Source organism: Clarias gariepinus, chromosome 11 (genome assembly GCF_024256425.1).
Source record: "Clarias gariepinus isolate MV-2021 ecotype Netherlands chromosome 11, CGAR_prim_01v2, whole genome shotgun sequence".
Taxonomy (NCBI): Eukaryota; Metazoa; Chordata; class Actinopteri; order Siluriformes; family Clariidae; genus Clarias; species Clarias gariepinus.
The window spans coordinates 16497212-16525119 of NC_071110.1; the positions used below are offsets into that span (position 1 = coordinate 16497212).

At 38.4% G+C, this 27908-nt stretch overlaps 1 protein-coding gene across 2 annotated transcripts; it reads left to right on the forward strand.

Moving 5' to 3' along the window:
- Window positions 1–1743: 1743 nt before the first annotated feature.
- On the forward strand, window positions 1744–27908 carry ankrd13b (ankyrin repeat domain 13B). Of its 2 annotated transcripts, none has more exons than XM_053506746.1 (15): window positions 1744–2179; window positions 8792–8927; window positions 9402–9526; window positions 12587–12632; window positions 18884–19033; window positions 19155–19368; window positions 21557–21623; window positions 21805–21886; window positions 21996–22060; window positions 22457–22593; window positions 22866–23023; window positions 23664–23840; window positions 23956–24119; window positions 24804–24880; window positions 25725–27908. In XM_053506746.1, exons 1-15 carry the CDS (start codon window positions 2072–2074, stop codon window positions 25918–25920), a joined length of 1902 nt encoding a protein of 633 aa, XP_053362721.1. In that variant the 5' UTR covers window positions 1744–2071; the 3' UTR covers window positions 25921–27908. The 2 variants fall into 2 exon arrangements, with proteins under 2 accessions (XP_053362721.1, XP_053362722.1); XM_053506747.1 differs by having other exon boundaries at window positions 18884–19027.

Genomic DNA, 27908 nt, shown 5'->3' on the forward strand with positions numbered 1-27908 from the left:
GTGTGTGTTTGCATGAATGCATGACCAGCATATTAGCATGTGCATATTATAGTATTACAGGTTCTTACAGTATATTCCGTAAAGCAGTGACTGGGCGTGGAATAACAGTTCAGAGTCCACTGCAACACCAAAACATTTTGACTATGATGGTTTTCAAATCTCGATCGTCTTTAGCGAGGCTTTAACCTGATCAGCCTAAATAACATAAGGGTAGCCAGGCCAAGTCACCTATGGACATTGTTCTTGGAAGGTGTGTGGGAAGCAGAGAACCTAAAGGAAACTGATGGGGAGAGCACCTGAACTCAAAATAAAACCAGAAACCCTAGAGGTGTAATGTGGCGATACCTCAACCCCATAAAGCTACCAAGATAAAATTCCGTTTAACTTTAAACAACTTGCTAAACTGCACTGCTCTTGGCTGTCATATGTTTATTTAGATTAGTTTTGTCAGGTCCTAGGTTTTCCTGCAGAATTGGTCTACTACATCTCCTACTGCAGGCTGATTTTATTTTTCTCGAATTATAAAAAGTTTGGGTGTTTTGGATGTATTAGATTAATTATGGTAATCTTCTATTTTAATGCAATCAGTAAACAGGAGTGTTGTTTTAGATTATTTACATTGTTTGGTGTAGCAGTACAAATAATAAAATGTTACTACAATAGATGCATATTTAGAAAACAGTACAAGGTGCTGTTTCTGTATGAATGAAATATGCTATGCTTTAGTAAATTTATCATATGGCATGTTTTTATGACAAGCTGTAAGATAATACAAAACTTAGATTGTGTATTGTAGGCATGTGTTACCTGCATAAATATGAAAATACATTTGACAATAAATCCTGTGTTGAAACACTCTAAGTTGTTTTGAAAAAAAAAAAAAAAAACACAGGACAAGCTGGTCAAACTCGTAGACCATATTTGAGCACAGGTAAATTATTTTCCAAATTTCCAGATAATTGCAGGACGGAGGTAGGTTAAGGTGTTGGCCTGCTGATCAGAAGCCCTAACGCTTCTAGGCTGCCCACACTGTTGGACCCTTAAGAAAGGTCCTTCACTCCTAAGTGCTCAGATACAAAAGGGCATTGAGCTGGCAACCTGACCAGATAAGTCACTGCCACAGAAAGGACAAATATACCTTTATTGTGGGGAATTTCCTTGCCAGATGTGCCGAGTGGCATGTGGACGGACCCTTTGTTTATCCTATCCAAAATCTATCTCTATCCTATTATAGATATATAAGAAGCATATAAATAAAATATATAAATTATATATATATTAACTATATATTAATATAAATTACAAGTTTATATTTTTTATTTATATGTTTATTTATATAAGTGGCTTTTGCTTTTCTCTTATATCTTGAAAATTGTAGATTTTTGTTCTTAGCATTAAACTAGTAACTTCTGGTGAGTTCTCAAATTACCCTGTGGTCTACTGACTATATGTATGTAAGATATACAGTGTGCAATCATATCTACAATATGATGTAGATCAATAAAGTATCTATCTATCTATCTATCTATCTATCTATCTATCTATCTATTTAATTCCTTAAACTAAGTCCGCCTAAAAAATACATTTAACTGCACTCTTAAATGTCGTGAAGACATCATAACGCTTTAGGCACGATAAACGGAGTTTTTAGCCTGACATATTTAGATGCGCACCCTGCCGTTCAGTGCGCAGTCAACAGCATCACCGTGCAGCGCGTGATCACCGAAAGGGGAGCAACTGAGAGCTCGCGCTTATAGGCGTCGGATTTTAGAGCGAAGTGACAGACTGGAATCGAGAGATAAGGGAGGGAGACCGCGCGGATCACACTCATCTGCTAGAGGAAGCCTAAACCGTTTCAGCTATCGGACTTTTTTTTTTTTTTTTTTTTTTACTATGAGAAAGGATGCTGGATGAGGCACCAGGGGAGAGACATTCCCTCATCATCCGGATTCGAGTCAGCACGCGCCCCGTTTAATTTTGTCTAGATAGGCTCGCGCGTAAAAAAGAAAGGAAACGAGAGAGAGAGTGAGAGTGTGTGTGAGAGAGAAGGGTAGGGAAGAATGTTCCGAGGATGATTTCAGCTAAGAAAACTCCAGAGAAGAGCCGCTACCGCCTCCATTATCTCGTTTGGCACAACAAACACCGGCAGTTGGAGAAAGAGCTCTCGGCGAGCGAGCAGGTGAGAGGCTTTGGGTATCTCTGTCTGCGTCCAACCCCGCAACACTGAACAGTAGGCTTAATGTCACCATGGCGGTATGATCGTGTCAGTATACAGTACATACTGTTTGGTTGCATGCCTATATTCTCTTTTGTGAGGAGAGCGGGCCATGTCTGACACGGTTCAAGGTGTGTCATGGTAGCCTAGTTAACACACCGTCTCCGTTTTATATATATATATATATATATATATATATTCCTCGTCCAAAAACTCATCACATCATATTTAAATCAGGGTGCACACAGGGTGGACAGACAGGCTCTAACCCCCGCGCGCGCCTCTACACTGTTACACTGTTACACCTGGCTGAGCCTTGAAGCGCCGCCGCGCTGTTCCCACTCCTTTTCGTTTTCTTTCCGCGACCGCTAACTTCTTCATTATCAGCTGTTTAATGCCTAAAACACAGAGAGTAAAAGTGTTTGGAGAACTGCTCCTCCCTGTTTCCACTCACTCTGACGAAAGGTGTATGTACTGCGGGCTTTTTTTTTTTTTTTCTTTTTTTTTTCGGCAAGTGTCTCCCTTTAAAGCGCGCTGGTAAAATGGTGTAAATGAGAGGGTGTGTTTAACACTAGCGGAGGCACAATGGCTGCTTGAATGATGCTTCTCCATTTTCCATTCAATCTCAAAAAGATTTCCTTAGACAGGAGCCCAGGACCAGTTACATGCGACATTTTACATACAATTAAAATCCACACATTAATGTGCCATTAAAATCGAGCTGCCACTTTAATTAGATCTAAATTCTTTAAAATGATCACAACAATATGATTATGGATACAATCAGATTATAGCATAGAAATGCATTGTGTTTAGGGTTTTAAGCTTTATCATATTGCCCTAGTTATATCCAGTGGAATAAATGATCTGCTCTAATATTGGCTAACATGAGGTATCCATCCATCCCTCCATCTAGGAACCTCTGTAGTCCAATCAGGGACCGTAAAGGCCAGTGGTAATAACCATTGTATTTATTTACTCCGGTCAACATTCACACACACATAGTAACGCCAAGTAAGCCTAATCCGCATGTTTTTGGACTGTGGGAGGAAACCCACCAAGCATCGGGTGAACATCAAAGCTCCATGTGCACAGACTTGAGGCACGAATCAAACCCGGACCCTGGAGGTGCAAGGTGCTAACCACTAAGCCCCTGTGCTGCCAACTCGCTGTATATGATACTAGTATATACTCTTTGTGCCCACTGTAGCGCACATAAAAAAAAAACCTGTAAAACAGCATTCTAGAGCCAACTTACTGAGCCAAGTTCTCTTGGTACACTACATACATACCAACTCGAATTTAGAGCTCCAGCATGCATCACAGAACATATGCAGCTTTATATTTATTGCCCTCAGTGATAAATAAAAGCCTGCCATGCTGATTAATATCATATAAAGTGCTCCTGTTTGTCTGATTTACTAGTGACATGATAATTTGGTGATGGTTGGCACAGCGTCCTGGTCTCTGGTTCAGAGTGACAATGAGCCAAGATCAGGCATGGAATTGTATGTGTGTATGGAAGTGTTTGACGTTGGAAAGCCATGGCACATGGCTATAACAAAGACAAAAGTGGTGCACCAGCATGTGAATGGTGTTGGAAGTCAGAACAGACGGACCAGAAAAAAATGAGCTGCCATGAAGGAGGCGCCAGGTCACTGATAGCAAACAGACGAATTGGAGTGTAAGGAAGGAAAGTCAGCGAACTAGCTGAATTGGGGAGCTTCATTTGCAGTTTGCTTTGAACATGTATAAAAAGGAGCACAGAGGACTCGGAGTAGATGGTTCGTTCCCTATTTGGAGGAAATTTGAAGATTCTCATTTTTTTCAAATTGAAAGCAGCGCAGATTTTTAAAAAGAGCACAGAGAATAAATGATGAATTATGTAATATTGCTTGCAACATAGCTACAATTATTATTATTAATATTTCAAAAAAGTATAGGAGTATTATCTAAAAAAGAGAAATGGCTATATCACATATCAGACCCTGTTTAGCTGGAGACAATTGATGTCTAAATATCTTCATTGGCAATCGCTATGTTCTAGCGGCATGGATGCTATCCATTTTTAGTTTATTCGGTTGGCAACTCGTTTTTTCAGGCCTCAGACTCTCCAGCCCGTCTCCTACACCATGAAACCCAACACTAATTGCCGAATGTTGTCACTAGGGATGAGGATGATGCTTGGGTGGGAGTAGCCTGAGATGTAGTTAACTTATTTGAAGGCTTTTAACAGAGCAAGCAGCATGGGTTGGGACAGCATCTTACAAGTTTAAAAGATTGAACAGATGTCTGCACGGACAAGACCACAGTATGTTATGATTGTGTGGGATGCTGAACTGGAATTGAGGAAATGGAAGGTACTTTGACGGTCATGTCTGATTTCATTACGGTTTAGGGACAGGATTTACCCGGGTAATAACGACTGCAGACTGTGAAAAAGAGCAAGAAATCAGGGGAATCCACATCTTCTGCATGCTATTTTTGTATGGCATTTTCAACATCATAAAAAATGTAATTCATCATGTTACTAGTAAAGACGTTCCCCTACTGTAATTTGTATATGCAAAACCACAGCTAGGTAGTGGTGATGTCCCTCTGCATTCTCCTGGCTTTTTATCACACAGAATGTATTATGTGCCATACTGGATTTAATAAGTATGTAGTTGGCAGATGAAAGACTGGCCTCTGATTACTTTAAATTGTGACATTTAGAAATTTCCAAAACCCTTGTCACGTTGCTCTTGGGAATATGGAAACATGAAGGGATTAGACTTTTTGTGATTCTAAATAACCTCAGGTCGACTACATAGCCTTCACCACTGCAAGTTCTCATTCAAATATCTGCACTACCAACTTTTAATAGTACTTACCATGACCAGCATGACATCTGCAAGGAATCTTTGAATGATTTCAGGATCTAAATTGCTTCTATTTAGAGACCGTAATAAAAGGAAAAGCCTTTGTTTTAGGGTTCCGCATAGGCATCAGTGAGCTTAAGTGTAGTGATGAAAAATAATGAAGGCCATGTTTAGATGTACTGTACTATAAAGTCTGTACTGTTCCTATATACTGTAAGGTTATGTTTAAGTGCTGATTAAGCATTTATTTTGTTCCCTATCTCTGAGCAAGTATGACCATATTTGCAGTAAGTTTTCCTTAGATCACAGAGCCATCATCCGAGAAAAGAAAAAAAAAAAAGGTCAGATTCTGTGATTTCGTGTCATTAATGTTATATTTGCTCCAGCAGTACTGACAGAGTATAAGGGTTGAAAATGTAATGGCTGTGACATTTTATAAGGAAGTTATTAGCTTGTGCACACACATTTTCTCTTTCTTCAAAATGTGTTTCCGCAGCCTGGCTCATCAGTAATGGCTCTGTCGGAACAAGTGATGTGTGTCAGCTTGCTGTGCATCGCCCCAGCCATACAGCAAGCAGTCAGGGAACCGGAGACCCCGCTCTCTCTCTCTCTCTCTCTCTCTCTCATCCTCGTTGTCTGAGTCAGTGACACAATGTCGACTATAATTTGAAGTAACCAGGAGCACTTTTCCTCAACAGCTCCCTTATCTCCACATCCCCTATGCCGCTTGTCTGATTTCTCGCAATCATGCGTGGTGTTAGCTGCCCCTAATTAGAGCATGCTTGCTAAAAGGACCATCAAACAGCATTGTGTTCGTTTGTGCTTGATTTTTACTGATAGCTTGCATCTGTGCACACCTTCATGTGTTTTGCCCACACAGACGATGTTTCACGACTAGGTTGTTTCACCACGCACTGCATCTTGCATCTTGCTCCCTTGCTGACACACAACTGCAGACATCTGTGTAAACACACACACAAACACAATCTCACGCGCACCGTGTACTTCGGCCCACATTCCACATACACAGTTCGGGCACCCAATAAAAGATTGATGCTGGTTTAAGTAGCTGCCAGAAAACATTAGCCAAAGCAGAGAGAACACAGGAGCAGATGCACTGCCAGAGATGACTATCAATAATGCAGCCTCCAGCTGGGAAAGAAGAAGGGATAGACAATTCGGGATGGATGCGCACAAGCCACTAAAATGTGTGGGAAGACCCTAGATGACACAATATCACCAAACTCGAGGGACCAACTACCGATTTATATAGCTCTTTGTGTGTTCAAGTCAGAGCAGAGTTTGGGTGTGGACAGTCTGATATTGCACAGTTTACAGCGCTATTGTATAAGAAAGAGTGAAGGTATTTTTAATATATATATATATATATATATATATATAAAACAATTTTTGAGATGAAAGAAAACAGATGAGTGAGCTATGGTAGAAAATGTGATACAAGCCAAATAACTAGAATTACAATGGAATAATTAATAGATTGAACGTATTTTATTAACTACTGATGTTACAAGGTTGTCACATTTATGTTGCTTCATGCAAGTTGTCTAAATCTATTTTTTTATGTTTATTGTTATTATTTTTTTAATTTTATTTTTTGCGAATCCATCTCAGGGCATGCACACGCGCGCGCGCGCACACACACACACACATACAAGCACACATGCTACAAGCAATTTGAAAACGCAAATTAACTTAGTCTGCATGTCTTCTACTGTGGGAGGAAACCCATCAAGCCCAGAGAGAACATGCAAACTCCATGCACACAGACCCAAAGCGTCAATCTACCCTCGAACCCGGAGGAGAAAGTCCACATGGCTCGCAAAATACAGTCTATTTAGTTCTGAATTTCTTTTGTTCATCCATGATAAAATACTACCACTCTGTTATACCAGGACCATCCTCCTTTTCCATGAACACATTATTACATACTTGGAAAACATGATAATTAAGAAGAGGTCTCAGGTTAGTCAATGCTAAATTAGTGCTGAATAACCACATACTTTCTATTAAAAAAATAAACAAAGAGGACAAAATAATACATTACAGACTTTACACATGTGCTAAGGACACATTAGTAAGAAAAGTAATATTTGTCACTGCCTACTGAGTCACAAGAAAGACCTTTTTCGCACAAAATCCAACAATAGTTCAGTTTGTATGGAATAGGTGGGCGAGGAGGAATGTTCACGGACACTAGACTGAGCAGAAAAATGGCAAAGAGCAGGTCAATGGGAGGCCAGGGAGAACTGATGACTCTTGTTTTGTGTCTTGTATCATACGAAACTGTAGCCCTTCACAAGAAAGAATTTCATACATCATCTCCCACTCATCTTTCCTCACTCTCCCATGAGTGTTCAGCTTTTGTCTTCTCTCATGTATTAGCTTTGGGGCTGAGCTGAGCTGGGCTTCCCATCGGACTGAGAGAAAACCATCATTTGCTTTAAAACCCCAATCGTACTCCCATCATCCTCTGTCTCTGCTTCCTTCCATCACACCATCCCATCACATCAAACTCCTTCCCCTGCTCTCTCTGTTACCATAGCAATGCCCCTCCACTCCCTCTGTTTCACCACCCTTTGTGTCCTCCCTTTTCCATTGTGAAGGATCTGATGTTCTTCCGGCTCCTTGGGGAGTCACTCAGGCCCCAGTTGTTGCTCATGAACACACTGCTGGTGTTAATGAGGGAGCTGTGGCAGTGAACGTTGCTTAGGGAGTATGCATGCACCACATGGGAGTAGGTTTCATATGCAAAACAACATTACAGATGGGTGGACTGTATCAACAGTACATACGCACATGCATAACTATGGTGCATGTTCAGTTAATAAAAACAAAGAAGCTAAAGAGCATGAGGTAAGAGATGACATTAAGTAGTACATTATACAGGAAGGGTGAGCGGTTGTACATTCAGGCGGTTGTATAAATATGTGTGATAGAAAGACACTCTAAAGAACTAAGAACCAACACACACACACACACACACACACACATTTTAATACAGCACTTAGCCTGCTGGTTTCACTGTAAGGAAAGAGAACAGCTCTCCCAGTAGACAGCAAGCCCTCAGGCAGTAATATGTTTCCATTATAATGCGCCTGTCGGAGGCATGTGCATAAAAGTACCATTATGTGACTCATTTACTGTAAGCTTGCTGGAAATAAACCGTTCATAAGGCACAGTTAGAATCTGCATATCCTCATTGTCACCCTGGCCCAGCCCTGCCTTTAGCAGCTCTTACGACCTTTCTTTCTGACAGTAGGATTAATGTGTGTGGACATAATCCCAGGCAGAATGCCAGCTCATCAAATGCGATCAACCAAGATATACTGCATGCATAAATATCCACATATTCACTGATAAGCTCTGAAATATATCCCCCTTATAAAGCATAATGTCAGCTGTTTCCCAGCCCCCCCCCCCCCCCCCCCCCCCCCCCCCCCCCCCCCCCCAGCCAGTCAAGGGCTAGAAAGGCACAGGTTTGCTTTTGAGTTGCTGTAGAATTCCTAATGAACGCTCAGATTTTTTTCATGGTGTCAGCTTCAAGTGCAATGGTTTAATTATCGCTTGTCACTTCTCTCACCATCACATTGTCTCACCTAAACTGTTTCTTTCCGTTTCCCAGCTGTGCACAGTGTGTTAAAAGAAAGTGAGACAAATGTTTATCTTTCCTTTTCGCACCTTTTGTTTTTCTCAGGTGGACGTGGAGGTGGTAGACCCTCACGGTCGCACTGCTCTGCATCTGGCTGTGACCCTTAGCCACCTGGAGTGTGCCCGAGTGCTACTGCACTATGGCGCCGATGTCAGCAAAGAGAACGGCAACGGCTGGACAGGTAGCACAGAAACACTGAGCGTGATTACAAGTAGTAATATGATTTAGGCAGATTTAAGCAGTACTTTAAGTACATTATTTAAGGGTCTTAAGGTAAATTTCATTGAATTATATTTTACATATTCCACATATTTTTAAAGGAAACTTATAAAGAATATTTAAAGTCTAATGAATCTAATGTTTTCCTGCTTTATCATTACATAAGAATGACATGAGAATGCAGGACAGCTGGTAAAAGAAATTATAAACGGATGTATTTGCCATTATTTGCCTTTATGACTGCAGTACAATAAAATTTGTCTCTTACATGTGCTTTCTCTCTCTCTCTCACTCTCTCTCTCTCTCTCTCTGTCTTTATCCCTATTCTGCATCATAAAACAAACAAGATAATCAATTATGTGGTTTATCATCTGTATTTAAATACTGAATATGTTTGCATAGTTATATCTTTTGCTGTCCTTCTCTCTCACGATAGTTTTGCAGGAAGCCATCAGCCTGCGTGACGCTGAGCTGGTGCGGTTGGTGTTGTGTCACCGAGACTATCAGCGCACGATGAAGAGACTGGCAGGCATCCCAAGACTACTAGAAAGACTTCAACAGGTCTGCTTTTAATAGCAGAAAGCAACACATCCAAAGCCAGAACATACCTCTAGAGAGAACCGTCAGAATGTATATGACTTTCTAATGCTTACGAAATGCAGGAAGCAGATGGTGCCCCCTATTCAGGCTATAAATATAGCAAATATAACATTTGTATCCAAGTTTGTTCAGAAAAGCACTCTGTGAACATGACTGGCAGTCAAAGATATTTTAACTAATTTTAAATATTCCATCCACTAATTCTGGAGTTCATGTGTGAAATTGGGAGTTAATACTAACCTACAACACGCACCCAATTTCGAAGCTACGGAGGTGTCTTTGTTACCTGATTCTAACCTTGGACTGACCTAAGGTGAATTTTATTGCTTAATATTAAAAAAGCAAAGAGAAAAGTGAAGAGCAGCTACACCTACTGATTTTTATTTTTTTTGGTAACCAAAATACATCATCATGAAACTCATATTTTAAGCTGTAAATGCACACAAGATTGAATCAACATTATTAATCAGGATTTATTTATTAATTGATTAAATCTTCACAAGATTAAATCAATATTATTAAGGTCAGAATTTTATATGGGTAAAATTCTGATCTACGGATTCTTTTCCACCACGGGCCCTGACACAGATGCCAGTACACTTGACCCATAAAGTCTGATACGTTTACATAATGTGCACACTCTGTATCACGCCCTGGATCAGCCATGGATCAGTGCATACACCATTTAAAAATATGGTCTTGTGTATCCTATAATGTACTTGGTATGGTTTAATTCATATTTTAAAGTCAGTTGTATCCATACACAGAAGTGGACCACTGTATAGATTGTGCTGTCACCAACACCATCTGTCTCTCTTGACATCTGTGTGCGGCAATTCCATCCTCTGAACTACTCAGACATAACTGATAAATTACGAAGACGCTCAAGGGTTGCTCTTGACAGTTTTCTGAAATCTCAATAGTTTTATGCATAGTGCAATGGTTGTCTTTGCATTCTTATTCTCCCTAATGTTTATTGGTGTCTCTTAAACAAGCTAGGTACCTAATATTGTAAATATGCAAGTGTGTGTGGAGTAATGCAATAAGAAGCGATCTCTTTCTTCATTCTTTTAAAAAGTTCAATCAGGACTAGCTAATAAACTTCTGTGTTTATTTCTATGAGGATTATGATAAATTCTCTTTCTGTATAAGCACCTCCATGCCTAAAAGGATAAATTATACAAATTTAAAGCTCACAGAGTTACACATGAGTTATTCTATTATTTGGGGTACATTTTAGTCATTTTTTTAATACACGATAGAGAGAATACTTATTGTACCACAGGGTGTCTAAAAAGTAACTTTTATGTCATAGAGAAGAATGACATCATGTGATACTAGTCACTAATTTTTGAGTAGGGCTGCACCAAAGTGTTAACTTTGGTCAATACGCCAATACGCCGATTTTAGTGGAGCGCCTTGATGCAAGGAAATTAGGCTTGCAGTGGAAGCTAAATGCGTGTAAACGCCATTTATGCACCTCCTAAATTTTTGAAATAGCATTGTGTAGTTTTAACAGATTGAACCTTCTATTCTAGTGTATTCTATGTTGTGTTCTTTTCAGCATTTACGGTACCTTAACAGTCTACTGTGACCTCTTACATAGTGGTACTTCAGCTATGTTTATTCCGTTCATGCTGAATTTCAGCTTTAATTGGTGTTTTTATCCCCAATATAGTACCAGTATGTCATGGTCTGCCTTATCTTGATTACATAATTTCCATTACAAAAGTTTTACGAAAACTGTTTTACCACTACAGCCACTTGACTTGTGGGGCCGGGGGTAGCTCAGTGGTTAAGGCATTGGACTCTGGTTCGGAAGATCCCAGGTTGAAACCCCACAACCACCAAGTTGCCACTGTTGGGCCCTTGAGTAAGGCCCTTAACCCTCAACTGCTCAGATGTGTAATGAGATAAAAATGTAAGTCGCTCTGGATAAGAGCGTCTGCCAAATGCCTAAATGTAAATGTAAGTCTTGTCACGTAATCATGATTAACTGTAAAAACTTAAACTATTTAACTAATTGTAAAAATAATCAATAGGTTAGACATATTTTGGGTTACAGGATATAGTTTGTAATTTGGTTTACAGAACTTGGTGATCTTTATAAATTGATAGGCTATATTTAAATTATTTAAATAAGAAAAAAATATTTTTTTAGTATTAAAACATTTTGAATAAATTTAAATAATGTAACTCCAGTGGTTTTGTATTCTGAAACAAAGAAATCCTCAACTTCAAAAGCGGACATGGCAAAAAACGGTCAACGTTGCAAATAATGACCCATTTCGAGCTAAGTGATGCATAGGATGCATGTGATATTATACAGTAACATGCTTTCCCTTAAAAAATAAAATGGGATATTTTTAAAGAAAATATTTTGAATAAATATCCTTATTAACAACAGACATGGAATGTACTCTGAATTACCAAATGATGAAAATACCACTGAATTCATGAATGCTCTTACAGAAAGATGTGTTTTGCATAATCATTTATCATAATCTCCTAGAAAGCTAAATAATATTTTTTCATCCTATCAAAAACACTTTCATAAAGAATTAACACAGGCAAAGAAATAGAGCACTTACACAGATGAACAAAAAATGGTTTCTGTGCCCCACACTAATCTTTATAACTCTTGCTTTACTGGGGCAAATATTCTTATAGTCTTCTTCCTTCTATTACTGAGAATTTCCCGAAATTCCCTTAACTATTTTTTCTAATGAACGAACTTCCTCTTACAACACGAACTGCATTAATGTTTCACAGCCACTCCTGGCCACTCTGACACAAATAGAAACTACATTTACATATATGCTATGTGGAAGATACTCTTATCTGGAGTGACTAACAGAAGTGCTTTAAAGTCTCTAAATATTAATAAATACACCATCATAGTGGTTTTATAGGCTTAACTTAACATGCTAACAGTCTAAAAATCCTGAGTCTACTAAGGATTTCCAGGTAGACTACTAAACCAACACTAATCATGTCTCTCTTTCTCTCTCTTTCTCTCAGGCACAAGACTTTTATGTGGAGATGAAATGGGAGTTTACAAGCTGGGGTATGTAAACCAGTTTTATCCAAATAACAGAACAATAAGTACATCAACTACCACTTGGTTATTAACACAAACAGTATAATTATAATACCATAATCGATTACATAAATTACGTCAAATGTGAATGACTAGTAAATGTGAATGACTTGTGACTTTTACCTAAGACTTTTACATAAGACAGATACTGATGTAGGGGAATCTGATAACCCGTCTTATGTTGCTAATGTATCCTTTAAATTTAAACAGTAATGTTTTTGTATTGATAACTTCAAAAGTAATTTTCCCCCTCGAAATATTTGGGGCTAACCAGATATTCTGGTATAATATGTGGCAAAAATATGTGGCATATTATTTTTTTCATTCATTAGAAAAAATAATATGCCACATCTTTATACAGTGAGGTCAATAGGTATTTGATCACCCTGTGATTTTTCAAGTTCTCTTACTTAGAAATCATGGAGGGGTCTACAATTTTTAGCATAGGTGCATTTCCACTGTAAGAGACAGAATCTAAAAAGAAAAATTCGGAAATCACATTATATGATTTTTTTGAACAATTTTTTTTGTGAATTACTGTGTCAAATAAGTATTTGATTACTTGCTTATCAGACAGATTTCCTGTCCCCTGTGCAAAAAAAACACCCCCAGAGCATGATGCTTCCAGCCCCATGCTTCACTGTAGATATGGTATTATTGGGAAGATACTCATCATTCTTTATCCTCCAAACATGGCCGATAGAGTTAAGGCGAAAAAGTTCTACTTTCTTATCTGACGACAGGACTTTCTCCCATGACTCCTCTGGATCATCCAGATGGTCCCTGGCAAACTTCAGACAGGCCTGGACATGGGCTGACTTAAGCAGGGGAACCTTCCGTGTGATGCAAGATTTTAAACCATGACGTCTTGGTGTATTACTGATAGTCGATGGTCTGGGATGATCAGCTCTCTTCACGGCATTGACCAGCTCCTCCCATGTAGTTCTGGGCTGATTCTTCACCATTCTTAACATCATTGATACCCCATGTATCTACTTAGACTTTGGCTGATTGTGGGGTGCACAGGTGTCTTTATGACAGTTAACGACCTCAAAAAGTTGCTGCTAATTTAGAAACATGAGCAGAGTGTAGCTGGACTATTTAAAAGCGAAATAAGTCTTTAAGGGTCAGAAATCTGGCAGATAAGCAAGTGATCAAATACTTATTTGACACAGTAATTCACAAATAAATTGTTAAAAAAATCATACAATGTGATTTCTGGATTTTTCTTTTTAGATTCTGTCTCTCACAGTGGAAATGCACTTATGCTGAAAATTGTAGACCCCTCCATGATTTCTAAGTAAGAAAACTTGGAAAATCACAGGGTGATCAAATACTTATTGACCTCACTGTATGTGGTGGAGATAACTGCAAATAGGAAACTATATGTAGTAAATTGAACATAAAAATTATTTTCCCAGACTGCTGCATGTATAAGCTTTTGGAACAGTGGCCACAAAATAGCAGTTGTAGCTTGGGTTAATAGAACAATCATATATTAACATTGTTAGTAATTTAGAAAAGAAAGAAAAAAAAAACAATCAAATGACTGGAATTCAATAGTCACATATTGCAAGTTGTGGGTTTGCCATAGGAATAAAACTAAATGACACTGCCTGTGTATGTCTGTTAGCTGAGACTGTTTAGGATCATTTTGAAGGATGTTACAGTTAGATTGAGTCTCTTTCAGAAGGACATTTTGTGTCCCAGTGTGTTAGTGAAGACTCTTGTTCAAAGACTTTGAAGTAGAGACAGACTTGCTGGGCTTTGTGCCACCTGCCGCTCTGTCACTTTCTGTGTCACTCATTCTCACTTGTCTCTATTTTTTGTGTTTCTTTTTTAAATACAGGAGATCTTGAGGTAATCCGTGTTAACTGTTTGGCTCTGCTTGTAACAATTTTATATAATTTTTCACATTATATTCGCATGAAGCTTATCATACTAATTAGAGTTATAGGAATATTAGGTATATACTAATATTAACGAATATTCACTTTAACAGTAACAGTAATCTGTGTAATGTATTAGAGTTTGATGTATGAAGTATTTCAAATTGCTATTTCTTTCAGATAAGTAATTACCAATGATCTTACTTGTTGCTATTAATAATTGACTTCATATACTATAATAATTCTTAATTATTTAATTAATTAATCATTACAGACATGTATAAATTAAATGTTTAGAAACCTTCAGTTCAATTTAATACTGTAGCAGTAATAAAAGTTTCATTTTAGTCATGAAAACCCAATGCCACTCATCTGAGATGTTTCTTTAATGTCCTGGAGTAATAGGAAATCCCATCTACTGTATTTAAATTCTGTGTGCTTTACACCCATGACATTATTAGATTGGCATGAACCCAAAATCTAAAGGTGTGAGTTTGCATGAAATCACCAGGTTAAACATGTCAGGTTATAGGTAGTGTTGCAGATCTGATAAAATATGATTGTTTCAGTTTGACAAAGATGGCATTGTCTACGAGTGTTTTTCTTTCCATGTAGTATTTAATAGATGTACTTATCCAGAGTGACTTTCAGAGGTGCTTTGATTTCTGTATCAATAAAACGTCTTTACACTGGTCCACTATGTCACAGATAAAGAATACATAATGTAAAGCATCGAATGTGATAAGCTTTGAGGAAATTGGATGCTGGTCCATTGTTACCTATGTAGGCAAGGACCAGAGATTTAAATTAAAGGGAAAGCTACAAGAAACCAGTGAAGACAGCATCACAAAGGAATGATGTTGGAGAACTTGGGAAGAAAAACAAGTCATGCAGACACATTCTGGATCAGTTGCAGAGGTCTAAGGACGCAGATCTGCCGGGAGTAAATTGCAGTAGTCCAGTTTTGAAATAACAAGGGAATAATGATGCACCTGAGTGACCTGCGTGGATGGAAATTAACGAATCCTTCTGATGCTATAAAGGAGAATTTATCATGCATCTGTCAGGTTAAAAGGATGGTTGATTTTCCATGATTTCCTCAAGGTTGCATGCATTATCGAGAGAACAAATCATTGAGTTTTCCAGAGACATGATGTAACGATGAATCAACTCGGTTGAACAGCAGTGCAGGTTTGCTGAGATCAAGTTTCAGCTGATGAGATGACATGATGAGATGTCTGCCAGACATCCTGAGATCTGAGCAGAAGAGTGTGATGAGGATGGCAATATGAGGATTTGAGTGTCATCTGCTTAGCAGTGGTAAGAGAACCGATGTGAGGATATAACCTCACAAGATATTGCTACAGAGGGATCAGAGAACAGAACTAAGTGAGTCACCTGATATAACTGACCTTCCAAGTAGCAAACAAACCATTGCTATGCCATGCCACCAAGTTACCACGAGGAATTATGAGGATGGGCAATATAGTTTCATGGCTGAAAAGTAGAGGCTGATCCAGCTGCGTGCATCTCGCCATTGAGCACCAATATGATGTCGCGTTGAAGCCAGACTGGTTAGGATGTTGGACAGTTGTTAGGACAGATGAGTAGATAGATAGCATGATTGATGATGTTAAAATGAAAAAGAGAAGAATTTGTGGTTGGTAATTGCTAATAATCGAGGGATCCTGAGATGGTTTCTTCAGGATGGGAATAACTCTTTCTTAAATGCAGTTGGTACATGACTGGAAGGTTATGAAACCCTTAATTATATTAGTGATGATAAGGAGGAGGTCTTGCAGGATGGTCTGGAGCATTGTTGAAGGGATTAGATCCAATGGAGAGGTGGTAGGGCTGCAGGACTAGTTGAATTGTGGCATCTCTTCTGTTGCTAGGTTACACAATTGTGCAAGTGAAAGAGAATGGAATGACAGAGGTTAAGAACTCCGCGGGTAAAGTAGTGAAGAAAAGGTGTTATCAATCTTTCAAGGATCTTGTGCAAAAGTTTCCAGCATTTTGTTTAAGAAGGCAGTTTTAACAAAAGGCACTTCAGAAGAAACGTTGGATAAACGAGCAGGATAAGTGACAAGATCTGTGTCGAGTTGTGATTTCTTCCACTTTCTTGATGCTGTTCCTAATTCCTTCCAATTGCTGCTTAACACATCTGATAGCCCAGGGGAAGAAATCTGCCTTGTAATTGCCTTCTAAAATCTGCACATTGCTGTCTACAAAAGAGTCTTTATTTTCCTTGGTGTAAGAATACAATCTGCAGGAATTTACATACCTGTGTTAAACAATATATTTTTCTACACATGTATGTAATGAAGTTCTTGTACCTTTCTGACTGCACCAGAAGGTATATTTTATTTTGTGTTCTGATGCCCTTTAATGGGTTTGAAATATACTAGTTTACAGAAGGTTTAACCACAACATCCAGCTCTTTTTATCCTTTTATCTTCATCTTTGAGTTCCTCCTGCAAATTATGAATAAATTATTTCATAATTTGGTTTTTACAAACGTGTAAACCTTCTGGAATTTTAAAATTTTTATGTACTTAGAGCATTTTCAGCTTGGCACAGAGTTCTGATCATATAAGTGAAGAGTAATGATAGTTTTAATATTGACACACATATCACTAAAAATATGATACAGTAATAATGTAAAATTAAAGAGGGCCAAGGACCATTCCCTGAGGAAACCCCTGGTGTTATGGAGGCGTTGAGTTGACGTGTCATTCCTATGTAAAATAAAGTATTAATCAAGGAAACAAAACAAGCAAGATAAGCTTAGTGATGCCCATAGTAGAGAGCATGGAGACGGTATGATTTGCAGTATAAATAGTCAGTCCTCAGATGCATTTTTCATCTAGGATGCCATTGATTTTCTATGAAGACAGGTGAAAATGTGCCAAGTATTATGGGAGCAAGAGCAGTGCAAAACAGGTAATGAGAGCAGGGGGAAAAGTTAAAAAAACCATAATTTTATTCTATTTGAAAAGCAAATCTTTTCAGGTAGGCAGTCAGATTGTTAAATGTGGTAAGGGTTTTTGTGATGAGTCACAGACCATCAAGCCACACACTGAGATTAGTACAGTACAAAACGAATAGGACAGACACAACATCAAGGCAGTCTGGCAATTTGACCATTGACTATCATTTATACTATTACAGTATGTAAATGGTTGCCTATGGATCCAGACATCTGGGCTTATGTTTATACAGTGCCTTTCCCCTAGTGAGAATTTCTATTTTTTATTTTTGCGTTAATTTAAGGATAATATTTTTTTAATTTAATATTTTTTTTCTGCTCATTTAGATACAGTATAGAGTACATCTCTACAGGAATGAAATGAAATAAACTTCTTAGATGTCCTCAACATTTTAAAAACAGAATTGACAAGTATTCATACCCTTTCTTTTATCAGAATAAATTAGGACTAGTATTTAATTTTTAAGCACTCAGAATATGTTAAACAGGATATACGTTGTTACGTGTTAATTTCAAATCCATCTATGTCCTATTGTTTTTTTTACAATAAATATCACTGCCTTTGTGTGGTCTCACAGTTAGCTCCAGCAGTGAGATCACAAGGAGTTGCTGAGATCACTAGTTGAAATAGGAGATCCTATTAGACATCAACATCATCGGCTCTTTATAGATTCAGCCACTATAGGAGGATGGCCACAAATAAGCCACTTTTTAGAAAGGCTAAAAGGCGCTACTTGAGGTTGTTAGAAAGCATGTGACAAAATAGAGAGATTCAAAAAGAAAAAACATTTTGTAATAATTTGGTCTAAAGGCAATGTGTTATATTTGACACAGCCCAAATAAAACCCAGTCAATACTATTAACAGTTTTGTATCACCTTCCTCTCCCCTACCAGCTCCAAACACTCCAGAGGAGTGCCTAATATTAAGCTAGCCTTTTTGATGATTTTGTTAAGTTTCTTAGAGTCACTGCTTCTGATGCTGCTACCCTAGCAGATGGAAGCAAAAATATTGCACTTGCCACAACAGACTGATAAAAGATCTGTAACATTTTGGTGCAGACATTAAAGGACCTGGGTTTCCTCAAGAAGTAGACTCTGTTCTGTCATTTTCTGTAGACAGCACCTGTGCATTTCTAATCCAATCTGTAGGCAATGCAAACTCATATCTGTAGTTCTTCCACCTCCTCACCCAGAATGTAGACTGTGATTGGTGTGGACTTGGTCCTCCTCATTGCACCACTTTTTCAGACATACAGTCCTGCAGCCCCTTGATTAATGATTTACTTTTTCCAGTATATAATGTTTCTATGCCGACTCTACGTCTCTCTTTATTTTTTAGTGCCACTTGTGTCTCGAATCTGCCCAAGCGACACATATCGAGTGTGGAAAAGTGGCCAGTGCCTTCGAGTAGACACAACACTCATGGGGTTTGAGCAGATGACTTGGCAGCGCGGCAACCGCAGCTTCATCTTCAAGGGACAAGGTGACAGTGAGTTTTTTTTTTTGTCATTCTTCTCCCCCTATTTTGTTCCAATGCCATTTAATCTTTAGATTATGTAGGTCCTGTATACTTTTATTATTAACTTTCCACCTTTCTACACATAATGCAGATTCCAGCGCCATGGTTATGGAGGTGGACCATGACAGACAGCTGGTGTTCTGTGAGACACTCCCATGTATCCCTTCCTCTCCCTCCTCACGACTTCAAAGCAGTGCTCTTAGTCTATTGGGTGTTCTACAGCCCACTGATGAGCAGGTTGCTGCCCGGCTCTCTGCCCCAGTGGTCACAACGCAGCTAGACACCAGGAACATCGCTTTTGAAAGGTGAGCTAGAAATAATGTTAACCATTATTACACCTTTAAAAACCTTCAAAGCTACACTTAACAACGTGTGTGAGCTAAGTGATTTATATATTTAGTGTAAAATGTTTACAGAAACCTAAAGGTATTCAAGATATAACATTCACTCCACAAATTTACAGTGTTTTTATTTTCTCAAGAGCTCATCTAAAAATATATATCTAAAGTCTCTTTTATTCACTATTTTTATTAAAAGTTAACTTACACTTTGACGGTATTTGGTGTTATTCCCTTTTAAATGCATGAACTTAAATCAAACACATGGGTCTTCCTTAACACTACTTTTTTTATTTTTTCTTTGTCACAGTCTTTGTAACTTGTAAATAAACTTTTTTAGTTTAGGCCAAATTTTTTTTTAGGATTTTGGGACAAGGTTTTGTGAAGGCTGCTGTATTTCTTTTATTACTTTGCAGGTATGCTTTAAAATCATTGTTCTCCCAAAAATTCCAGTGGATGTGCATATTTGGTTCCTGGTGCTTCCAGCATTTTTTACCAGCATTTTTGTTGTTATGGTGTTCAGTACAAGCTTTTGCACAAAATTTTGTTCATCCCTGGAGCCTCATTTCTTAAGGATCTGACCTCAGGATTTTTAGATTTGCATTTGTTTGTGCAGAAGCTTATGGCACCTTCAGTTGTTTAGAAGTCTATACAGTGGAACCTTGGGTTACGAGCATAATTTGTTCCGGAAGTGGGCTTGTATTCCAAAATGCCCGTAAACCAATTTTAATTTTCCCATAAGAACTAATGGAAACTCAAATTATTCGTTCCACAGCCCCAAAAAATTAACACATAAAAATTATTAACACAAAATATTAAGTAAAAATAAAACAAATTAACATTCACTTTACCTTTTAAAAAAAGTAAAATTAAATCCCGACAGATAAGTGTTTCCATTTATGTGTATGTGTTTGGGTCTGTTGTTATGTGTGTGCGTAATTTGACACCGTGCCGGTGATTTTGTCACAGTGTCAAAAATCACCGCATCAGGCAAAACTGGCTAGACAGAATTTAATAAAACTTTACCAGTCCTTTGATATTTCCCAAAAGTTTTAAATCTGAGCCATAAATAAAATCAAAATGTTAAGTGGAAGGGACATATGAGTTGTATTGTTGCCAGTTATGTCACACCACCCAGCATTTTTTTTTGGATGAATATAGTAGTTTTCCCCTCAAGGTGGTCCTATGCATGTCACTCAACAGAGCCAATCAACCTGATAGTTACCGTAAATACAGAGAATTCGGAAGACACCAAAACTACTGTAATGCATCTACAAAGTGCCCGAATCTTCATGAAACACAAACGAGCGTGACACAGCGTAGCTTACTCCAAAAAACGACAAGTAGACTATGAAAACTGAACCTTCAGTTGAAGATGAATGCTCAGATCAATGTATGTTTATTATTCCTGCAGGAATTTTAAAAGCGTATATGTTTTATATATGTTCCTATTCCAATATGTTCCAAAACCATGGTGCTAATAAAAAGCAGTCATGTGGAACTCCACTATAAGATAAAATACGGGTCATTAAATAGTATAGTAAATATATCTGCAGCCATCTGGGGTAAGGGCATGTAAAATACCTGAACTGAGAACACATGAGAATACAGGAAAATTTATGTTATGAACAGTTGTGTAAGATTTAATAATCCACTTTAAACAGGGAGTGTATTTGGCTGACAACAAAAGAAGTACAGTTTAATGTAAACAAGGCACAAGACACTCAACCTTATTGAATTTAATTTCTTTGTATTAATAATAATTACAGTTAGTCCTGTCTTTTTAAGTACAGAAAGACAGGCCTATATGGACATGGGCTGCAATCGGAAATAATAATATCAATGATTATAATAAAGCTGTTTAGCTTATTTTTAGCTTTAACCTTTAAACTATTTCTAAAAATACATTACCTGTCAACGCGGCACTAAGGCTAGTTACTAGACAAATTACAGAAGTAGTAAATGACAGAATATTCCATTGTTCCCCTAGCCCATACCAAATCTTCCTACATAGTTACACAGGACTTGGTAAAATGGAAAAAAAAGAGAGTGAGCTCTTTATGTCCACCAGTACACTTGTACCCATGGACAGCATGATAGTCTCAGCTCTTTCTGCAGATCTTCAGTGTAAAATCATCTGGCCCTCTGATTGCAGGAACAAGACGGGCATTCTCGGCTGGCGAAGTGAGAAAACAGAGGTGGTGAATGGCTATGAATCCAAGGTACTGCTTTTGTACCTACTTACACAGAACACATATGCATCATCTATGTAGTTTTCTAGCTTGAGGAACTGGAGTCAGTTTTATTGAGACATGTCCTCAGATCAATATATATATGATCCCAAAGGAAACAAGTCTGCCTATAAATGCACAGCCAGTGCTAACAGCTTCATGCATGTTTTAGGTGTACTGCGCCTCCAATGTAGAGCTGATCACCCGAACACGGACTGACCACCTCACCGAACAGCACAAAGCCAAACCCAAAAGTACCCATATTGATCATAATTGAAAATAGTGAACTCAGACTTTGATTAGGCCTCTGTGTGGAATTCTCTGTACGATTTGTGCTTTGATTATGCTTTGCTCATCCTGTAGGTAGTAAAACACCACTGCAGTCCTTCCTGGGCATTGCAGAGCAGCATATGGGAACTAACAATGGGGTGAGTGCACTTTACTGCAGTACCAATTATACTGGGTTAGCCGGTAATTATGATTTTCAGTATAAGCCTTAAGCTACATGATAAAGGAAACATTCACCCACTGTGTTTGTCTGGTATTAATGAATCTACTTTGTTATTCAATGTGTTTGGTTTAATAACTTTTCCAAGCCTGGGAATATTCACTGTCGGTTCAGCCCTATTAATGTTTCCGTGTCTGTGTATGATTATGATGAGTGTTAGATATGTTCCCACTCTATGAATATTTACTGTTAAAATTTGTTTTATATGAATAACATTTGCCATGCCTGGGAATATCCATGCTCTGTGCTTGTCTTATATTAACAATGCTTTGCTCAGTATGTTTGTGTAGGATTTATGTATTTGTGTGCATTACAGCAAACAATGGTGACCCAGATGTCATGCCCTGTGATGAACAGCAGAACCATGACAGCGGAGGAATATTTTAATCCAAATCTAAGTCACCACCACAGAGATATTGGTCAGCCTTGCCATCTTACCACCAAAACACAAAGGTGCTTCCACGTCTCACACATCTGATACAAGCTTGAATGATGTTGTGTCTGTTCAAGGAAAGACAGTACTTCAGGGCAATTAAAACACAAGTAGCTTCTCATTGGTATAATAACATAACTATGCAACTAGCTCATCTTTTGCACAGACAACATCTTTGCTGCTGAGTTTAGCTGTACCATAAATAAACATTGCTATCAACGTTAAGAACAGTGTATTGGGGGAAAAAACAAACCCTAAATGTGATTAACTAAAATTTGTCCTGTGCACTCAGGTTCAAAGCCAAGCTGTGGCTGTGTGAGGCCCATCCTTTATCCCTGGCTGAGCAAGTGGCTCCCATTATAGACCTCATGGCCATCTCTAATGCCCTGTTTGCTAAGCTCAGAGACTTCATCAACCTGCGTCTGCCTCCAGGCTTTCCCATTAAGATAGGTAAGAAAATAAAACGTATCTATATGTATTTTTTTTTATATTTACCCTAGAATAAAATGATCCAATATTCTATTATTATTCAGTCTGAATATGGTCATTACAGAAACACAGAGAATTAGGAGTATTTGAGTACTTGTACTGTATAGCGAAAGTGTCTGGCAAGTCAACACCAGAATCCACATTTCCAGACCAGACCACTGTCTATAAATATGGATACCAAGGACTATAACACCCAGCCATCTCATTCAATGTCACACACACAGTCATCAGGTTACAGATCACAGACATTCAGATTCAGTTTCCACTTACCTACTATATGTAAACACACTCCAGACACTCCAGTGCTGTGTTTTTGTATCAGAAGTAAGATTTGCTTCTCTGTTTATGGTTTTTGGACTGGTCTGTTATCCTCGTTTTTGTGAATTTGTTTTCATCTTTGATATTCTTTTTGTATTTCCAGACTAGTTGAGGGAATAGTTCCAATGTTTTTTTTTCCCTACTCGTATATTGGAAACGCGTCAGAGGGTGCGGGGATGTGGGAGGAGAAAGGGTTTGCAGTGATTTCTTTCTTTGTAATTGTAATCTACTGCATTTTATTTCATTTTATTTTATTTTGTATCTGCTGTTTCTGTCTCTTCAGAGATCCCCATCTATCACATCCTAAATGCACGCATCACCTTTGGGAACCTGAACGGCTGTGAAGACGGGGGAGTGGGCCGAACAGAGGGAGATGTGGTTGGACAGAAAGACAGTCCCAGGACAGAGACACCATCTCCCGGCAGTGACTCATCCAGTGTGTCAAGCTCCAGCTCGACTAGTGAGAACCAGCCTATTCCTCACTTAAAAGCATAAGCAAATTCGGGTCTTAATCAGAGGCAACACTGATGAACTGCTTGATATGCCGTGTGTGTGTGTGTGTGTGTGCTCCTCAGATTCATGCCATGGGGGTGAAATTCCAGCATCTGTATTTGAAGCACCACGAGGTTACAGCATTCTTGGAGGAAACCAGAGAGAAGCCATGCGTGAGGAGGAGGATGACCTGCTACAGTTTGCCATTCAGCAGAGTCTGCTAGAAGCAGGGTCTGAGTACGACCAGGTAAGACCACTGGAATTAAATCACTGGAATTTGGTTAAAACCTGAATCTTCAACTTTGTGGAAAAAATGTGGTCAGAAAAAAAAATCAAGGAAACATTTAAAAGCTTAGTAAAGAAATGTATTTTGGTAAAAAAAATTACAATAGAAATCAGAGCTAGGTTTAATAGTGAAAGTAAAAGCATTTCCACACACACAGTGTGACGAGAACTCCCAGGACTGGGATTAAACAGCTGTTTAGCCATAAGAAAACCACTTGACTCATCAGGGAAAAAACACTTAAATTTGCTAGGGAGCATAAAGATTAGACTTTAAAACAATGAAAAAAGGTCATGTGGTCTGATAAGGTCAGATTGACTGCGTAGGGTAAGAAAGGAAGTGCGTGAAGTGCTGCACCCATCATGCATAGCATCCATGTATAAATGTTGTATAAAGTGTTGAGTAATTGTCATTTATAAAAAGTTAGGATCTAAACCTAATAAGCACATCATAGGTCAGATGTTAACCTGACATAATTTCTTCAGGATTAAGATTGTTAAGTGACTGTACATCACATGTTTAAAAATATATAGTTATTTACTGACATATAAAAGCTAAAAGTTTATTATCAGATTATTTTGTACACATAACCGTGAAAAGACACAAATGTATCTTGATGTAGGTTTTTCAACTTCATGTTCTTTGTAGGTGACAATTTGGGAGGCCCTGACAAACAGTAAGCCAGGAACTCATCCCCTCTCTTGTGACCCCAGCCGTCTGGAAAGGTCTGCAGTCAGTATCTCTTTATCCTTGTAATCTCATAGCCACCACTCAGCCTTTTTCCTACAACCTGATGCACTTTAGCTCAGAGGTGGCAGTCTTAAAGCCCTAGAGAGATCTGGGTTTGTCTACCTTCTAGCACATCAAATCCCAGACCTAAAAACCATGGTCTTTAGGTAATGAGACAAGTCATGTGTGTCAAATGGGGTAAGGATGGTACAGTACACTCTCCGGTGCCATGGTCCGAAATAATTTACATTTACATATTCTGATCTGCCTCCTGCTTTCATCCATAGATTTACAATTGAGACAAGATAGAAGTGAGCTGCTTGGCAGCGCTGGGATTTGAATTCATGACCTTCCAATTACTAGCACAAAGCCTTAACCACTGAGTCACTTCCCCCAGTCTGACACACTAACTGTACTGTACTGTGCTTTCACCACCCACTGGCATCCTTGAACAATGTTTACAAGTTCACACACAATTTCCAAGTCCTAAAGCATATACAATGTAAAAATTATATATTTTTATTAGAATATATAAAATGTCCAGTTAAATTCTTCCATGCATTGTTAACTTATGGAACCGGGCTGCTCAGCTCTTTTTTTTTTTTACTAATAGCTTCTTAAACAACAACAGATTATCCAGATTGATCAATACAATGTAGTCCATTACTGCCACATCAGATTGGAAGTAATGTTACCTAGAAAAAACAAGATTGCCCAAGTTCATTATTAAACTAAATAGCAGTTTGTTCATCGTTGGTCTCTTGGTTCAGCCTCTTCGCTCAGTTTATATGATAGTCATTTTCTCTCTCTCTCTCTCTTTCGGTCTTCTTTGTTTATCAGAACTCCACAACATAAGTCCAGCCCTGACTCCAGCACAGGCAGCACACCAACCAATGAGGCGCCACACAGCTACGATGAGCAGCTACGGCTGGCAATGGAGCTGTCAGCACGTGAACAGGAAGAGGCGGAACTCCGGCAGCGACAAGAGGAAGAGGAGCTTCAGCGCATCATACAGCTGTCACTCATGGAGAAGTGACAGGAATATAAGCAAGCCAAAAAAATTCTAATAAAAAAAAAATATCCAGGGGTAGGAGAGCATATGCAGCGATAGTCAACCGTGAACTGCAATTCTCTCCTCTCCCGTGTTTAGCCACTTCTCCTCCAGCAGCCTGTTTAAAGCTCAAGGATCCAACGGTCCAATATTCACAGAGATCTGTCTCTGGCCATTTTTTTTACAAGTTTACAACCACAATCTACTCAGCTCATGGGCAGTCAACTGACAGACATCAGACAAGTGTATATTATTCAGCAGACCTGTACTCTTGTTTCTTTTCAGGCAATTCAACAGAGCTCACAGCTCTGTCAGGGATCTAAGCATCTCCCATGAAGCCATTTATTTAGCCATTTAGGAATCCAGTGTTCCTAAAGTGCTCCTCACACTAAGACTCAAGTCCTCCCAGAGAGTGCCCAGGGAGAGAGGTTTACGGTAATCTGTTGCATAATTTTTTTTTTCATTGAATTAAATAAATTAGGTTTGGTTTTCATTTGCACAAAATTCAACTGCACTCCTATAAGAAGAGGTGCCTGTTAATGAAATGTGTACATGTAGTGAATGTCTGCCTCACATACTGCAGAGGCCGAGTTAGTCTGTTGACTACTACTCAAAATGCACGATGGAAACAGCATGATCCCGTCTTCATTTTTGCACCTCATGTCTGCACAGCTTTATTTAATTTATTTCAATGATTAAGCGAATGTTTTTAATTGAAAGATGTGAAAATGCAATTGTGTGGTCACTAAGAAGTGTGAATAATATTGTATGAAATTAGTCAGAGGTTTCTGGTCTTTTTCAGGACGGTAATTAGGTAAAGCAAGTGTACTCAATAATAAATTAGATCCTCATTGCAATATTTATATTTTGTGTCATAAATACAATTTTAAACAGATCAGAAAGCATATGTTATATTGTATGTTTTATACTCAATATGGTGCTACTGTAATGTCATTTCCATGTAAAAATCTATAGTATGTTGTTTTCTGTAGGATTCAACAGCTAAGCTCGCCACCCTTTTCAGTTTCTTGTCTGGCTTCCACGCAGTGTGTCCCGACCCAGGCATTCAGAAGCCTATAGAATCCTTTGCCCTAACATGGCACTGGAGCTCCTGCTTCATCCAATCACTGTACCATCTGTTGGCAGTAAGGTCCAGTCAGTTGCACCAATGCAGGGAGAAGAGAGCAAGGGCTAGATCCTCTGATCCAGATGCAGTCTCATACTGGATAACACATACTGTATCTTTAATGGAGAATCTCTAATCAGAGTCTTTCTCCTTCTGTTTTGACAATCTGGGTCTAAGTGACTGGCAACAATTGTATACTAATTGCAAATAATACTGACACAAGATTCCTTTTAAGCACAATTCAACACAAAGCAGTTGGGCTTGGTGACTATAGCCAGTTAAGAAATGACTAAAGGGCTGTCCAGCAGCATAGAACATTAGAGGGAACATGTGTATATTTATCTGTAGAGTTATAAAGGCAATTAAGCATATTAAGAGAGAAGTGATTATAAGGATCCAGTTATACAGAAATGCTTGATGTGGTTATCATTATTAGTAAACCAACATATTTCACTGTTTTATTATTATTATTATTATTATTATTATTATTATTATTTGCACCTGATATGAATGTGGAGTGTCACTATGGTGTCTGTATGATGTGAAAGAACTCACAACAACGCTGCTCAAATTTGTAACCTCAAAAAAGATTGAATAAAAGAAGAAATATCTCACTGAGTAGAGAATCTTATGTGGATGCCATTAACAGTAGAGGATTAGAATGCCTTTTGATACAAATGAAAAAGCATCTTATGTTAGAAATTTTGATACACACGGCCTTGTCAGAAACATCACACTAATTCAATTGCCTTTAGCTTTGATTACGGTGCGCAATGTGGTGGCAGATTCACGTGTGAAAAGAATTTTTCATGCTACTCTTTCACAGTTTAAATCCTGGAATATACTT

Bases quoted from the DNA above. Each gene is read 5' to 3' on its own strand.
- ankrd13b (XM_053506746.1), top strand. From the start codon at position 2,072: ATGATTTCAGCTAAGAAAACTCCAGAGAAGAGCCGCTACCGCCTCCAT. The intron at 2,180-8,791 runs GTGAGAGGCTTT...TGTTTTTCTCAG, and splicing joins AGCTCTCGGCGAGCGAGCAG to GTGGACGTGGAGGTGGTAGA. The intron at 9,527-12,586 runs GTCTGCTTTTAA...TCTTTCTCTCAG, and splicing joins TACTAGAAAGACTTCAACAG to GCACAAGACTTTTATGTGGA.